Source organism: Aptenodytes patagonicus, chromosome 7 (assembly GCF_965638725.1).
Source record: "Aptenodytes patagonicus chromosome 7, bAptPat1.pri.cur, whole genome shotgun sequence".
In the NCBI taxonomy this organism is placed as follows: Eukaryota; Metazoa; Chordata; class Aves; order Sphenisciformes; family Spheniscidae; genus Aptenodytes; species Aptenodytes patagonicus.
In genome coordinates this window covers 41,706,007-41,722,868 of record NC_134955.1, presented here as the reverse complement: position 1 = coordinate 41,722,868, position 16,862 = coordinate 41,706,007, and the positions used below count along the sequence as shown (strand labels likewise).

The 16,862-nt window shown below is 40.0% G+C and overlaps 1 protein-coding gene across 5 annotated transcripts in view; it reads left to right on the top strand.

Moving 5' to 3' along the window:
- The first annotated feature begins 1,023 nt into the window (after positions 1 to 1,023).
- PRKD1 (protein kinase D1) overlaps positions 1,024 to 16,862 on the top strand; it is a 151,535-nt gene continuing 135,696 nt past the window's right edge. For 4 of the 5 annotated variants that reach the window (XM_076344964.1, XM_076344962.1, XM_076344963.1 and 1 more), the window contains exon 1: positions 1,024 to 1,461. In XM_076344964.1, the coding sequence (XP_076201079.1) occupies positions 1,273 to 1,461 (189 nt within the window). In that variant the 5' untranslated portion in view covers positions 1,024 to 1,272. The remainder of the gene's footprint in view (positions 1,462 to 16,862) is intronic. The other variant, XM_076344965.1, reaches the window with a different exon arrangement.

Genomic DNA, 16,862 nt, shown 5'->3' with positions numbered 1-16,862 from the left:
CTGACAATAGTAAAATGCATCCTAATAAGACAGCTGATCAAAATGAAACAACGCTGCAGCTGTACATTTGGTCCAAAAAGCAGTTTGTAAAGAAACAGGTTGTAAATTTGATCAACCACTGTACTTACATACATTTAGTACTGCCATCCTTATAGGTACCATATATACAGCTTAAAAGTTTCTCCGTTGGTACCTAAAATATTCAGAGATCATGTTTCCATTGCCTTCACAGATTTCCAAGTGGAGATTAGGAATGGACTTTTTAGACTAAACGTTGCCTGCCATAGGAGCTGCTTGTGCAAACGGATGGGGTTTGCACCGATCCTGAGAGCTGGGAAGAGTAACTTATCCTGGTTTTAGGTGGCAGGGAGCTCCTCCTTAGGCTGTACCTGAAACTGGAAGCTGGTTTAGAGAAGAGACGGGTGCGAGCTGTGCCTTGCTTCTTCCCCAAAACCTACGGGGGGCTGCTGGAGGAGGCGGCATGGTGCTGACCGGAGCGGCCGGCCGAGGCCAGGCAGAAGAGCCGGGGCCAGGCCGGAGCACCCGCTCCCCTGGCACTTCTTTCCGTCCTCGGGGGCAGCTGCCGCCACCCTGCCCGGGAGAAGCCACCGTGCTGCCTGCTAGCGAGGGAAAACCCTGACTCTCCTCAGGCTCTGCCTCCACCTGTGGCCGGGGTGGGCGCAGAGGACCGGTCGAGGCGGGATGAAGGCGGCTTTGAGGTACTGCCCAACGGGGGGTGACCGCGGAAGGGGAGGCTCTCCGCGCCGCAGCCCACTGACTGGGTCGGGTGGGGAGACCAGAGAGGGCTGAGACGAAGCCCCGCCGCGGGGGGACCAGCCGGCCCCGCGTGGGCTGGTCGGCCCCTGCCGCCTGTGGGGACGCCGCCACCGTTTGGTGGCGGAGCGGAGCGGCGCGGCGCGGCCCAGCCCGGCCCGGCGGCGGGCCCGTCCCGGCGGAGGGCGCGGCCCGTCCCGCCTCCGCACAGCGCCAACAGCCGGAGCGGCGGCACCACCTCGGCGGCGCTGGGCCGGGCTCCCCCCCTCACCCTGCGCGTCTCTCTCGCCGCCTTTTCCTGTCTGCATCCTCTCCGGTCCTCCGCCCCCCCCTCGCCATTTTCACCCGGGAGGAGCTCGGCGGGACTTCCCTGAAACTTCGCGGGGGAACTCGCCCGGCGCCTCCGGGGCGGCCGCAAACTTTTCACCGCGGCACCCGCCTCTCCCCCTCCGTCCCTGACCCCTCAGCTCCGGCGGCGGCTCCGGCGGGAAGTTTTCGATGAGCGCCCCTCCGCTGATCCGGCCGCCCAGCCCGCTGCCGCCGCCGGGAGTTGCTGCCGGCGGCGGCGTCGCCTTCCACCTCCAGATCGGGCTGAGCCGGGAGCCGGTGCTGCTGCTGCAGGACTCCTCGGGGGACTTTAGTCTCGCTCACGTCCGGGAAATGGCTTGCTCCATCGTCGACCAGAAGGTAAGAAGAAACCCCCCAGCCGAGCCCCCTCCCACCGCCCCCCGGACGCGCTGCCCGCGGGCTCTGTTGGTGGCTGTGAACTTTCCACTCCCCGGCCTCCCGGCGGCTCGGCTCCGGGACTAACGAGACCGATCGTAACTTTACTGCGCCTCTCCTCCTCTGCCGCCGGGCCCGCTTCCCTCACCCCGGCCCCCCGTTCTTCCTCTGCCGCCCCCCGGCCCCGGTGCCGAGGAGGCTCCATGCGGGATGCTCGCATGCGAGCTTGACTTTTATTTTGTTGGCAATGGATGCAATTAGCTGTACTAATAGCTGTTATTAAAAAAAAAAACCCAGCCGGATCTATCTGCCTGCTTTTTAATGCTGCGGAAGGAGGGGGGAGGCAGAAACCTGTCAGCTGTGATGGCAGCGCGGCGCCCTGGGGCAGTTGGCGCGCTGTCCCGGCCTCTGCCGGGAGAGGAAACTTTCCACTAAAAAAAAAAAAAAAGCAAACAGCAACAAGGAAAAACCAGCCCCGCGAGCCCAGGATTCAAAGCGGCGCGCAGCTCTTCGCACGCCTTCCCCCGTGCCGGGCAGCACGGCGGAGCCGTGAACCGGGGCCGGGGGTCACCGCAGCACCCCCGGTCCTGCCTGCCCGTGGGACGCTGCGAGGCCGCGGGGGTGGGCGCTGCGCCGGGGGGAGAGGGGTCTGCGGTGCAGGCTGGCGCTGGGTGCCAGCCCCGGGAGCTGCAGGTGGCCGCGGCGCAGGAGGGGACCGAGTCTGCCCTCGCTGGCAGCTGCTGCGGGCGGCGGTGGGTCACTCGGCGGGAGGGTGGGGAGCGCCGGCCGGCCGGCCGCTGCGGTGGCCCCGAGGAGCAAGGGTGGCACCGCCTGCGGGGTTGGTACTCACCGCTGCTCCTCTGAAACGGTAGCATCGCTAGGCACAGTTCACCAGGAGTCTGGTAAAATTCGCACAACACGCTAAAATCCACCTCGCTTGCGTCTGAACCTCCGCTGTCCTTTGCCTTTTCCGATTTCTGTGTTTTAACAATCATGTTGTATACTAAAATAAAGTTTTAATGTGTGAAAGACTCACATAAAAGTATTATAGTGATTGCAAAGGATAAAAAAAAAAAAAGACTAAATATTCAGGATGGTTGTAATGGAAAAAGTTGGGCTTTTTTCCCGCCTTGTTTTTACTGAGGTAAAATAACTTCAGGCAGGGATTTGTTGGTTTTTTTTTAAGTTGATAGCTTTGTCTTACGTCTGTTTGTAGATCCCATCAATCTGAACTTCACTAAATAGCGGAATTTCCTTTTTTTTTTTTTGAAGAGCAACTGATGAAGTGTTTTCAAAAAAGTATGAAATACGCATCTTCATTTCTAAATTTTGTATTTTTCTTACTTTAAGAAATGGTTACTTGCTTTATTACATTCAATTCTGAAGAAAGGCATACCCTTTTGTTTAACATTAGCATATTTGCTCTCAAAGCTAGGCCAAAGCTTGTTACTTGGTCACATATACTTCAGAAGCAACTTAAATACCTTTAATATTTCACCATTCATAAGTTATTGTGCTAGCAATAATGGAAACGTTAAGATTGTTGCATGCATTGTTTATATTTTTGTGCTTGAGTAGTTTATTAATTTCATGGGTTTAATAAACTTAAGTCTAATTCTAATTTCCTAACAATGTACCATTGTCTAAAGAAAACTAAATGCGTTGGCTTGTGCTCAAAGAGTCAGACTTATTTGAGTAAGTACAGACATAAAAATTTTGAACACTTTAATTTGTTGCAGTTTCCTGACTACATAAAAGAGAGAATCATTTAGCTGCTTCTCTACAGAGCACACCTGAATGAGGAACTTTCTTTTAGTCACAGTTTCTCAGAGTCCAAATGTCTGCTTTTCCAAGGCTGTTGAGAATGAAGTGGCTCAAAGAAAGGGAAAACTGGAAAAAAAGATAGGCTTTGGGGTTTTTTTGTTTTTTTTTTTTTTCTTTTCAGGTGGTGGCCTCTACCTCCTCCACTCTGCAGATTAATTTGTATGTTATTTAGTCCTCAGAATCTGTTTTAAGCTTAAACCTGCAAGTATGTCTGTATACATGACTTCACTAACACACATCATTTCACTAAACATGATGGGATGGTTTGCATATACAAAGTTACTCGGCATACTGGCAGAGACTCTCTTTTCAAAAAAATTACGTGGTAACGAGACCTGTTACGAGGTGACTTTTTGTGTGTTGTAGATTCATGGTTTTCTCTTTTCCTGAAATGATTTGAAGCATTACTTACTCTTGAGAAAGATTACTTTTATGAGAAAGATGTATTTGCTTATCACAATTAAGCAGGAGACTATACTGTAAAGAATATTTTATTGAAATCTCACACTATTTTCAAGTTTCTTTGGGTCTGTAAAGTAGTGGCCTACCAGGTAACAATTTTGTCCCAAAGTCTCTGTTTGGTCTGGATTGTTTAAGCAGTATATAAGGATGAGAAAATATGATTTTGTTTTTGGCTCATGTTAGAATACTAAAATCAACTCTGTATCTGTGGTGTGCAGTTAAATATTTAAGCAGGCCTTTTGTACACAACTTTATTTTTAGGATTGTGCCGAATTCTCTTCAGTATCGGTGTCAGATGATCTGTTTATAGAGAGCCTCTTCCATGGTAATGTGGGTATACCTGAGTCAAGATATTTATGACCTTTATTCTGCACAGATTCATGCACCAACTTAATTTAGTGCTGCTCAAAATTTATGTTAAATTGAACTACGCTTCTCAAAGTGTGCAGAATGGAGCATATATGGGCCTGAGTAGGATGTTAATGTATAGGGGATGTGTGTTTATATGTGTATTTATGTGTGTGTGTGTGTGTATATGTATAAAACCACCATATCTCTATATCTTTATATGGTGGTTTCATATATAAATAATATATAATATACATGTGCGTGCACATGTATAAAACTGTTACTGCTATGTATAATTTAGAAGTTTATATTTAGATATAAACATGTTTTTGCATATACTTACACTAGTGGACTTTAAACAGTATCTGAAGCGCAAAGGTTAGGTTTTCTAATTTCGGTAGAGAGTATAGTTACATTAATAATCTAATGTATTTGGTGTGAAAAATGGAATGAGCAAAGTCTATCTTTTTCTCCATTGTCCATGAGAGGCATTCTTTCAGGAATTTCATCCTGAGATAGTTGTATGGAAATTTTCTTAACAAATCTGAAGATGAAATGATATGTATGAGTTTCAGGCATAAATTCAAACACATTTAAATCTGTTAAGAACTGCTCTGAAGACAACAAAATTTGATTCCTTTGAGTTTGTGTGGTTTGTTTGTCTGTCTTAGAAACAGTGACATGAAAACCTTAAGACCTGTTCATGTGGGGTTATTTTTTCTTCAGTTGAAATTGAATTTTGGCATTTAAATGATGATGTGGTTGACAAGAAATGAGGATCAACTGTGCCAGTTCTAGGCTGACTCCCCCACAAGAGCAAGGGGGGAGGATATTGTAAAATACAATCTTTGTTTTCTGAAGATAAATGGTTTGAATTATTGCCCTTTTTGGGTTAGCTGCACACAATAGAACCACTTCTCTAGGGCAAAAGTGTAATGCGAAGCACAGTAAGTAGGAACATGGCATATTTTTAATTGTCTGGAATGATCATGTTACCAAAGAGTTTTTCTTTTTACCAGTAAATGACAAAGGAAGGAATCTTTATACAAATTTTTATACAAATTCATACAATTTTAATAGAAAGGGAAAACTAGTTATTATTTATATTTTCTGTTGGTTGAAATTCTTTGTATCATTATACCTCACATACGATGTATTGGACTGCTGTAGTGGCATTGCCAAGTTTTGAAAACTTTGAGTTCTCAAGTAAATATATGATGCAACATTACTCGACTTGAGAATGTGGGTTTTATAAAATAGCCCTTAGGTCAGCTGTTAAAATCAGATGTTGGCTAGGCCTTCAGCATTTGAAAGCAGAGAAGTTGCACGGAATAGGAAACACAGACAACAAATACAATAAACAAAATTTGGATCTGCATAGGCCGTGTGTAGTTCAGACTGATTATAAAAGTAGTGTTGTAGATGGTTCACTGGTTTGGATAATTCTGAAATTTCACAGTACGGAAAAAAAAAGTAATAAACTGAAAGTAGGCCATTTCAGGAAGAGGAAGGGACAAAAAGAAAAGTAATAAAGAGATGGTTCAATTGGCATACTGCAGCTGGAATACTGTGCCTAGATTCATCTTTATGTAAGGTATTCAGTGTTAAATTAGGAAAACTGTCACAAATCAAACCAAGAGCCTTTTTAAAATATTCTTGTACCTAATCCGTCCCTTAGAATCGACCCAAACACGTTCAGGAACAGGTATGCATCCACTCGTGCTTCTGGTTGTCCTTGGTACGAGAAATCTAACTTAAATAAATAAAATAGGAAAACAAAAATAAGCTTAGTTTTGTTTTCTCAGGCTGGAATCTCTAAACCTGTGGTCTGAGCAAAGAAAGGAGCTTTTCTAAAGGTTGACATGAAAATATGTTTAACCTTTTCTGCAAGGGTTTCAAGCAGCCATGGAAAACATATGGGGTTTCTTTATATGGATGATGTATTTCCCACCCCCTCCCCAATCTACAAACTCTCCTAAAATAAACAAGAGCCGGGTGGTAATGAAATCATTTCCTTTGGAGTGGGATAGGGACTCAGGGTAAATGTAGACTAGAAAGAAAGATTTTTAGCCTCAGGATAAACGGAGAAACTGTGACAGGTTTTTACCATGCTGACCAAAACTCGTATACATTCAATCAAACACATGGATGTAGGCATTTCACATATTCACTACATTTTTCGGCTGTAGTTACAGTCTTTATACGTTCTGGAAAAGTTAGTACAGATGTGTTGTTTATCTGTTAAAGTTACATTCTCGTGGATTTTTTTACCTGGTGTACACCAGTAACAAAATGTTAAACTTTCTTCCCTAAAGTGAGTCTTTCTCTGTATGGAATGCTTCTGTCTGCCTGTGTTGTGAAAACATCAGGTTGTTAAATTTCCTTTGAGGAATGCGAGGTGCCTTGTCATTATGCATAGAAACATATTCCAAACTGAAAGTACTTTTCTAATAATCTCAATCCTATAAACTCAAGTGAGACTTTCGATGTTTACCGTTTAATCTTTTATTGACTTTACATTTATTATTCTCCACCCTGGAAACTGTAAGTCAGTGTATGTAACAGCAGTTTGTAGATCAGTTAAAATTACTTTTGGAGCACATGTGAGAAAACACTAGGAAAAGCATAACTTTGATGAAAGGGAATCAGTCTGAATTTGTTTAAAGAAACTGTGGCGTTTTTAAGAAATGCTAACTTTGTTATCTGTGTCAGTGATCCAGATGAGGAAAATTGGTCTAAAGCCACAAACTTATCTAGAGCATTTGAGAAATTCCTTGCCAAAGATTAAAGGCTATCAAATGACTTCTCACAGAATAAGAAATAAGATGGAGCTTTGAATAGAGGACAGGCTTTAACCAAAGCAGTTGACACTTTAATTTTTAAGGGAATTATAAAAGGAGTCTTGTGTTGATCTTGTGTTAGTTCTACTGATGGTTCCCCCAGGAAATATATAATTTCCATAATAATTTAAAAAAAGTAGAAGATGAATAAGCATACAAGATGCTTCTCTTGTTCCCGATGAGATGAAGCTCTGCTGCCAGGGAAAGGATGGAATTTATTAATGAAGTTGCAACATTTCCCAGGCAGAAGTGTGTATGTGGACATCGTATGACGTGCTCAGTGAATTTGAAGTACCCGAGGTCTGACTATCTGTCCGATATGAGACTTACTAGGCATAAATGACACGGATGACCTGAGAACGCACAGTAAGCCCAGTGTGTCCTGAAGGTGTGGTAGGTTTACTGCTTGTACGCAGGTGATCTGTGCTGTCGATTATGTGTGAAACACCCGGTATGTGTGAAATCCTCGTATGGATTTGTGCAGATTTTGTCCACAGGTATTTTCCCATGATTTCTGGAAATCCCTCACAAACATCCAAAACTATTTGCGCTTCTTACCTAGATTTTTTTTTTTACTGTGTTTAGAGAAATCTGGCTGTATGGTTACCATGTCTGTTATACTGTGGTTACCTGAAAGGAAGCAAACACACTTCTTGAAGTCTGCATATTGTTACTTTGGTTTCTTCTTTTTACTGTATTTTGTATATGAAACTGTTTAGATTAAAAACTTTTGCCAAATGTATGTTTGGGGTTTTTTTTTCTTCAGTGACTCTATGCTAGAAATTATTTTAAGGACACCTCTGGCATTTTTAAGATATAGCTATATGAAATGACAAACGATAAAGACAAATTAAGTACAGTGAGACCAAGTGTTGTCTAGCTCAAGTAACCTGTGATAAGCACATGTATTGTTTGTAGGTTTTTTAAATTACTTTTGTACAATGCTATAGGCCATCACTAACTTCTTGACTTTGCCCTCTGGTTGACATCAGACAGGTTTATGTTGACATTATGTAATATGGCTGCAGTTATACAGATGCAATTAAGTATGAAAATTAAATCTCTGTCCTAAGTGTTTATCCAAAGTGTAGGTGAATTCATTTTAGCTGCCCAGCGCAGATTTCTAAATGTTCTGCACCTGTTGGGAAACGTTTTGCTTCTGCCTCTATATACAGAAGCATGTGCCACAGGTTGATCTATTCTCTAGAAATACTTGATTAATCCTCCTCATACAACAGTGTAGCTGTATATGCGTCTTCAGTCAATGCTAGCAATTTACTTGTATTTGGCTCTTGCTGCTTGGAGGACTTCTCTTTCAAATTTTCTTCTGGAGCTACTATATGCTTCTTGCATAATGTCAAGTTGTCAGTTTTGGGATAGCTTTGAAATCTGCTTTAGTGTCTGTTCCAGTAAAATACTTATTTTTCAATGTCAGACTTCAGTGTCTTTTACACAGGGTTGATCGTAGAGGTTCTGCTAGAAAGGCTACCTGAATTTTGTTATCATGTCTCATGAGCTCCAAAAGAATGTGGGTTATATGAGAATAATAATAATAATAAAAAAAAATCCCCATTTCGTTGAGATATCTTTTACTCCATCTTTGACAGTGATTTTCTTTCCATACATGTTACATTCATTGTGCTTTACCACTTCGTGAGAGGAGACTTTTGCTGCAATGTCTTTCTATGCTTGGCTGGTGGGGCCCTTGCTGGGGTAAGCTTGGATGCCCAGCATGAACTTCTCAGTGCTCTGCCCGGACATCACCTTTGTTTGCATTCTCCTGGCTTATGGTGTCCCTGTGAATGTCCAGGATCTTGCAGATCAAACCAGACTTCTTTCACAGGCTTTCAACTTTCTTCTTCCTCATACAAGACTTTTAGTACTGCTAAATGATATCTTGCTTTTGGGACTTTTCTTTCCTTTTAGATATTTCTATCCATGTAACAGTCTAAGATGATGACAGACTTGATGTCACTCAAAAACTGTGTATAAGATTAAAATAACTTGTACATATCTGTCTTTGAACTTTTAAATTATAAAATCTTGAAGTATGCACTTCAAGTCAGCTACTTCATGAAGCCGATCTTTGCTTTCCAAATCCTCTTCTAGTTTTATCTGCTGGAACAACGTGTGAAGGTTAGAAAGGTAGTGTAGTGTATTACGCTATAATGTAGAGGTAATAGTGTGGACATATTACAGTGATATATGCATAGACATGAAGTTAGGTGTAAATTTCAGTGTATATTGCTGTCTTTTACTTTCTCTTCCTCCATGTTTTTGTGGGTTCCTTTTGCTTGTTCCTTGTAATTCCGTTTTCTTCTTTAGCTGAGGAAAACTTGGTCAAGAGGTAAGCTTTCACTTCTCCCACCATGCAAAATGTATAATGGTATTGTGATTGTCTCTCTTAGGTAGCCATAGTCTGCTGTGTGTGCCTCTTCCGCAGTCAGAATCAGCTCAGAAACAGTGTTATGACATCAAAGCTAGAACACAGTTGGTTATTTTGATCAAAATTTATCAAATACAAAATTTTATTATTTTTTTTAAAAGTAAGAAACATGAACGTACTTCATCTAACCCGGATCTTGGCTGTTTCCTAAAAGAAAAAAAGAGGCATTTAGAGACTTTTATTAGTGGTTGGCATAAAAGGTCTTTCCAATGTAATTTTAAGCACAAGGTATATGAAGAGAAGCTGCAAACCATGACCACAGTTGCCAGCTCTAAACCTCTATCTTGTACATTTTCAAAAGAACCATATCTGAACATGTCCTGTACAGTCTGAAAGCATGTTGTTTCTTCTCTCTTCAAGTTATTAAAAAAAAAGTCAACCTTGAGAAATAATTTTTTTTTTCAAGTGTTAGAAATAGTTTTTGTTAGCATCTTGTCAGTTGCAAAAGCACAGACAAGACACAGCTGGGACTGGGAGCAACATTCTGGCTAGGAGGCAATTTGCCTAAAAGATGCTCGTCCTTAAAACCAGCAACTTTCGTATTGCCTTATCTTTTTCCTACCACCTAAGAAATCCTTTTACATAAAAATAGAAATTACTAATGTGTGTGGACTGTAATGGTCCACACCACGGGGTCCCTTTTTGCAGCACCATAAATTATGTAATGTATGTCGTTATGAAATGTATGGATGCTAGGCTAGGGTCTGTATTCAGACAGAAACAGTCCTGAAAGCCCCATAAATCCTTGGGCCACAAAGGGTTATTTATGTGATTTGAACTTTTTAAATTATAGTTTTGATCCATGGGATGGGGTGAAGGAAACCCACTGATAAGGAGGACAGTATGAGTTATCAACACTGTTTTTAGTCTAGCTGTAATAACTTTCACATTTTGCTCTGGAGTCCGATCCCCCTCTGCATCAGTTTTAAAGGGTTACATTGCAGGTTTGCTGTCTGTTTACATGACATGACTCTAGGTGTGCTAATGTTGTAAGTGGTGATCTTACCTGTCTGAGGATTTCATATTGCCACCCAAAATCAGCTACATCTCTGAAAGTGGGAAAATTGTACACTGATATCATAAAATGCAACCTTTCAGATACTTGCAATATGTGTGAACTTACACATTTGTTCTGGTACATTTATTATACCTACGTCTAAAAAGAAGGGATGCAGCAAAATATGTAGAATATGAGTAGGAGTCTGTCCAGTTCCAAACCCACATAGTTTTCACTGCATTTTTTCCCAGAGAGTTGGCTGTCCTACACAAAAAAATTGGGGGGGGGGGGGGGGGGGGGGGGAAGCAGAGTGAAAATTGAAACAATCTGGTAAGACAGTGTGTGTGTGTTTTTGTGGGGGTGGGGAGGATTAGATTAAGCGAGAAGATTTCTTGATTCTAGACTCTGTGTTTTTATCCTCATTTCCCAAGGAAAATTAAACTTTGCTGTCTGTATGTTATCCTTCTCATATAACAGTATGTCTCCTGGCCTGTTTGTCACAAGAAGCTTGATAAGTCATCATAGCAGAAAGAGTTCAGGTAACCAGCTAACAGATTGTTAGGCAGAAAATATGGTAAAATCAAACAAACTGGAAAATAAATATTTGTGGTCTACATCTAGAAACATATCTCCAGTCTATCTTCAGTCTGTGTTTGTGGTCATGCTTTTTGTTTTCATGCCATCTGAACTTGACCCGGAGAATGACACATTTTCAAACTTACAAACAAATGTCAGTGTTTTGCCTTTCAGTTCTTACTCTAGGTTAAGTGTTCATCCAATGTAAACCTCCTCTTTCTTCCTTCTATTTGATTTCTTTTATTTGGCAACTGTCATAGAACTGAGGAGGTTCTGAGCTGTATTCTGGTGCTGAATTCGTTCTTGATGTGAACTGAGTTCTTTAAGGGGAGTTATGAAGGTGATGGAGCTAAACTCCTCTAGCTGGTGACAGAGGGTGAAACAAAGAGCAATAACTGCAAATTATGGTTCAAAAGAGATTCAGATTGGACATTAGGAAAAACCTCTTTGCTAGGAGGGTAGTGCAGTACTGGAACAGGTACCCAGAAAGGTGGTGGAAACTTCATCCTTTGTTTTTGGACTTGGGTAAACAAAACCTTGTGTTGGAGATAGGTGGGCTGTAAGTGAAAAGTCAGACTGGATAACTTCCTGAGGTTTCGATGTTTCTGTGATTCTCAGAGTATGCAGTTCAGCATGATCAATAATTAAACTAATATTCAAGTTAAAGTAGTGGCATTCCCCTATAAGACACAACTAAAATTAGTTCAGGAGTTGCCACAACCTATATATGGCTTTAATCAATCCATGTTTTGCTCTCCATGCTTTGTGTTTTATCTGTAGCCTCTTGTTTGTCTCTGATTGGGGAAAAAAAAAAAATTCGTAAATCTAGATAGTAGTATGCTTATAAAAGGCATTAACTGTATCTTTGAGAATATAGCTATTAAGGTGGCACACTGAAGTAGGCACCATGATGCTTTGTATGAGATCACCTAGTCTATTTAAAGAGGGGACCATAGAGCAAAAAGAGAGGTTATATCTGATAGTTAAATATACCTACAAAAGAGGAGGTAGAAAACAGCTAGAAAAACTATTTCTAACAGTGCTTTCAAATTCTTATGCTTATGTGTGTACATTTGTTGCATTAATGCTTAATAGATATTAAGCAGCCTGTGTTATGATAAAGCCTTATTATATGCTATGTTGTGTATAGGAAAGAAGTCCCTGCCTTCAATACTTTGCAGTCAAGGTGTGCTGAGCAGTTGGTTATTACACCATATCTTAAACCACATGGAATGATATCTCAGCATTAAAACCAGCAGTTTATCAGCAGTATCTTTGAAGAAAACCCTATGAGAAATCCATCTTAGGTTGTGGGCAAAAGCACAGAAGTTCCTCGTGGAAACCTGTGGTTAGCAAAAATGGTTAGTAAAAACCACCAGCCCTTTCAATATGAAATAAAGACCTCAAATCTTATGGATTAGAAATAAAAAATTGTCCTGGTTTCGGCTAGGATAGAGTTAATTTTCTTCCTAGTAGCTGGTGTAGTGCTGTGTTTTGGATTTAGCATGAGAATAATGTGATAACACGCTGATGTTTTAGTTGTTGCTAAGCAGTGCTTATACTAAGTCAAGGACTTTTCAGCTTCCCATACTCTGCAAGCGAAGAGGTGCACAAGAAGCTGGGAGGGGGCACAGCCAGGACAGCTGACCCAAACTGGCCAAAGGGATATTCCATACCATGTGACGTCATGCTCAGTACAGAAACTGGGGGGAGTTGGCCAGGGGAGCAGCGATCGCTGCTCGGGGACTGGCTGGGCATTGGTTGGTGGGTGATGAGCAATTGCATCATGCATCACTTCCTTTGTATATTCTTCTATTATTATTGTTATTATTACTATTGTACTTTATTTCAATTATTAAACAGCTCTTATCTCAACCCACGAGTTTTCTCACTTTTACTCTTCCGATTCTCTCTCCCATCCCACGGGCGGGGGGAGCGAGTGAGCGGCTGTGTAGTGCTCAGTTGCCAGCTGGGGTTAAACCACGACAGTAGGGGAGAGGCCTGCTGAGTTATGTATCCTCGTGGAATGGTGAAGGGTCGGTCTGTGCAGAGATGAAAGGAAGGAATGATAAAATGAAATAATACACCCATCTGCTGCAAAGATTGTTTTAAGTGGAACAACGTGTAAGTTTTCAAGGAGGGAGGGCCATATATACCGCTTGAGAAGTGAACTGATGAGGACATGCTTGATTTATCTGTCTTCACAGTGAGGACATGTGCATGTTAGAGTACGTTCTGCAGGAAAAATGATGCATTATTTAGACACCAGCTTGCTGTTAGGGCTTAGAGAGAAGGCCATGGTTAAGGCAAAGCTAAAGTTAATGTTGTATTACTTCCTGTTTTCCCTCCCCCTCCCCATTTGCTCATTTTTCCTATGCTCTTATCAAATGGTCATACTATGTAATTTAGGCATCTAAAGTTAATATCCATTGAGTAAATCAAGGGTGTATGGTCTAAGCTAAAATTTGGCTGCTGATTGCTCAACGTATCTTAACATGCTGTGCATGCACAGATTGTGCATAATTGTATGTGCAATTGTATGCTTAAATTTCAGAATGTTAACAACATTTTGTTAACATTCAATGTACTGTATAGCTTGCATATTGTTTCATACTGTGGTCACATAATTTTGTTACATACCTTGATTTACCCAGAAGTGCTTTATGTTGTTACAAAAAGAAAAACAAATTTGTGGCAGTTTTACTGACAGTTTGGCAAGTTTCACTTTTTTTGGGTATAATCTAGATAAGAGAATAAGGATGAAATCCCCTTTGAAGACTGAAGTGCGAAAGAAGAATTTCTAAACTTTCAAAGCTACTGAAAGTCAGACCTGTTTGTTCAAAGATGGCCTAAGAACAAAAAACTTCATATGGTCCGTTTAAAAGGTCAGCAAATGTCTGCTTCCTTATTTGAGAGGTAAATAATCAATACGTAAAAACTTGCTAGAATGTATTTGGAGATGTCTCAGGAAAAGATCTGAAGGAAGAAACTCCTTCATGGGTCTCACTAAAATACTGGCTGTATCTCATCCATTGCTGATGAGTGAAGCTGCATTGTTTACCTTTAATCTAGGAAGCATATTTTTTCTGTTAAGAAATACCTTTTTGAGTAATATTGTCACCATTTCCTCTATTTAGCAGTACAAGAGGGAGGTTCTGAAAAGAACAAAAATCATTGTATAACAAGAGAGAGCCTTCACAAAGGGCAAGTCAAAGCTTAATTTCCATCTTTTGAATAGGAGTGCGTAAAAATCTTTCACTAGTGTGGCTTTACTGTTACCCCCTTCTTTTCCCAACATGTTTCAATCAAAAATATATGTTGAATATCACTTGCCATGTTGATACCATGTTTATATGAGTACAGATAAACAACAGGACAAGACTTTTTTAAAAAAAAGACAACCTCGTGATAATTACAAATACATTTATAAAGATTAATAACTATTCCATTTCTTTTAATCCAAGATAGATACTATTATTTGATTCCAAAGTTTGCATTCAGATCCTCATGAATTAGATGATCAACCAGCTCTGCAACAATTTGAAAATACATGAAGCTTTAAATTAGAGTAATCTGTATTTTATTCTTTCTCTAGATGTATAAAGAATTGCTTATGTATGTGAATGTAGCAGTATGAACTTTTGTTTTCTCTACACACACATTATTTTGTCTGTATTGAGGAAATAATCCTTTGTGTTAGAATTATAAATGTAAGCCCTCGTATTAACGTTTTGAAGTTTGCATCTTCAGGTATATTGAAATGCATTGCTGTGCTGACTTTACAAACTTTAGTATTAAGGCATACAGAAAATACTGAATCTGGGAAACGTGTATTTGATCATTGCTCTGACTCCTGCTGGCCATGGATGCCACTGAACAAGTCACTTCCCTCCCTAACATACTAGTTTCCCTTTCTGAATGGTATATTGATACTGAGGAGGACTAAGTATAAATAAAGCAGGATTTTGGCTATGAGTAATCTTAACAGAATTGTTTACTCTGTGTAAAATATCTAAGACTTTCATATGTAGAAGTTACAAGTAAGTGATTTTTGATAAATCTTAGAATTTACAGTACAAAGATGTGTGTATACAACCAGAAATATTGATGAATATTTATGTAATATATCCTTAGAATGTTTCTAAAATGCTAAGATATAAAGACTGTTAGTATATAGATACTTGCTAGTTGAAAATAACAATTAAAATTGATTTTAAATTGTATGAGAAATTTTTATGGAATGTAAAATATGCTTCTAGGTACCCTTCTGACCATGAAAGTCTCATTAGAATTCTGTGAATGAATTCTTGGTTTGAATACTCATATTTTGTGTGCTAATTCTAACAGTTGTTTCTTCTGGTACAAAGAAGTTGCTCTTCATTCCAGTATATTGTTAAATTTTTCTGATTTGTAATTTCTTAGTATTCTTCTTCAATAATTTCCACAGACAGAGATGTACTGTGGAAGGGACTACTTTTCTTATGCATTTGCTTGTAAGATAGAAAAATGCAACTAAAATGTCAATGGAAAGCAAATGTCAACAAAGTACATCTTACCCCTTTCAAGAAAAGATGAATTGTTTCTTGTATTGATAAAATTTTTTATGTATAGAGCCTTTGAAATGACACTGTTACTGGATGTTTTTGAAACCTTTTTTCTTTCTTCTTGTGGTTATATCAAAATATGGATATACAAATTTGTGTTTCAGGTGTTTCTCAGCATGAAAATGTGTCAGTTTGCAGGAAAAATAAGGTGCTTTCACATAACTTTTTTTTTGGTTTGGATTTTTGAAACATATTTTAACACAATCAAATTTTATTTTTTATGTTTATGTAGAAAAATAAGATTCCCCCCCCCTTCATTATTTTTTCTTTGTTTAAAAAAAAAAAAATCTTTAAATTAATTCCTAATTTTTAGGAGAGATTTTTTTCCAGAGTCTTCTTCAGCTGTTGGTGCCTTGGAAATTTCTATTGTTTTCTGATTTTAAAGGAGCCAGAAATAGCTCTCATATTATCAGAGTAAAATGTCACTGAAATTTTTGTATTGAAAAATACAGAAACGTCAGCATAATAAGGGTAGGTGACCTCTCTTCTTTTTGATCTTTGTTTGTGAAACATTCTGTTTTGAAGTGTATGACAGGGAATATTTTATTGAAGAATTTATAGCACAGATGTTGTTTTGTTCTTTGAAACAAGGAGTTTGCTATGTCTTCCCCTAAGTAAGCAGGATGGAAAAAGAAGAGTAGAAATAATGATTTGCGACACTATTGCATTGCCAGTGAAACAAAAAAAAGTGGCCAAAACCTTTTTGTTGCAGGTTCACATTTCTTGTGACTTCAGCTGATGTGTAAGTGAGGAAGTACATATAGCAGCTGAAACCTCACTGGAAAATCATTTTTAGCAGCCCTTTATTATCAGAATGGGGGCATACAGTTGTCATAGTCATCAGAAAGATGCTGCTGTAAACTCTTAATCTTGTGGTTGACGCAGCTCTTTGGAGCTGTGCACCTTTAGTTTTCTAATTTAGAGCTTTCTAATTCATCTGAATTCAGTGTTGACCCTTCTCTAAGCAGCAGATTAGACTAGATGACCTCCCAAGGTCTCTTCCAACCTGAATGATCCTGCAGTTCCATGGGATAAAAATTGAAAAAGTAAAATTTACATTTTCTGTGTAGCAGTCTGTAGTTTTGTGCAATAAAATATTCTAAATTTACTCCTTTGCAATTTCTTAGGTGGTAATACTGGGGACCACAGCTTGAAGATTCATATTGGAATCTGTTTTATCTATTTTATATTAAATTTCCATATGACGTTTCAACTGGCTTAAGCATAGAAATTTTTACATCAGAATTTACAGACAATGGTGAGACAAA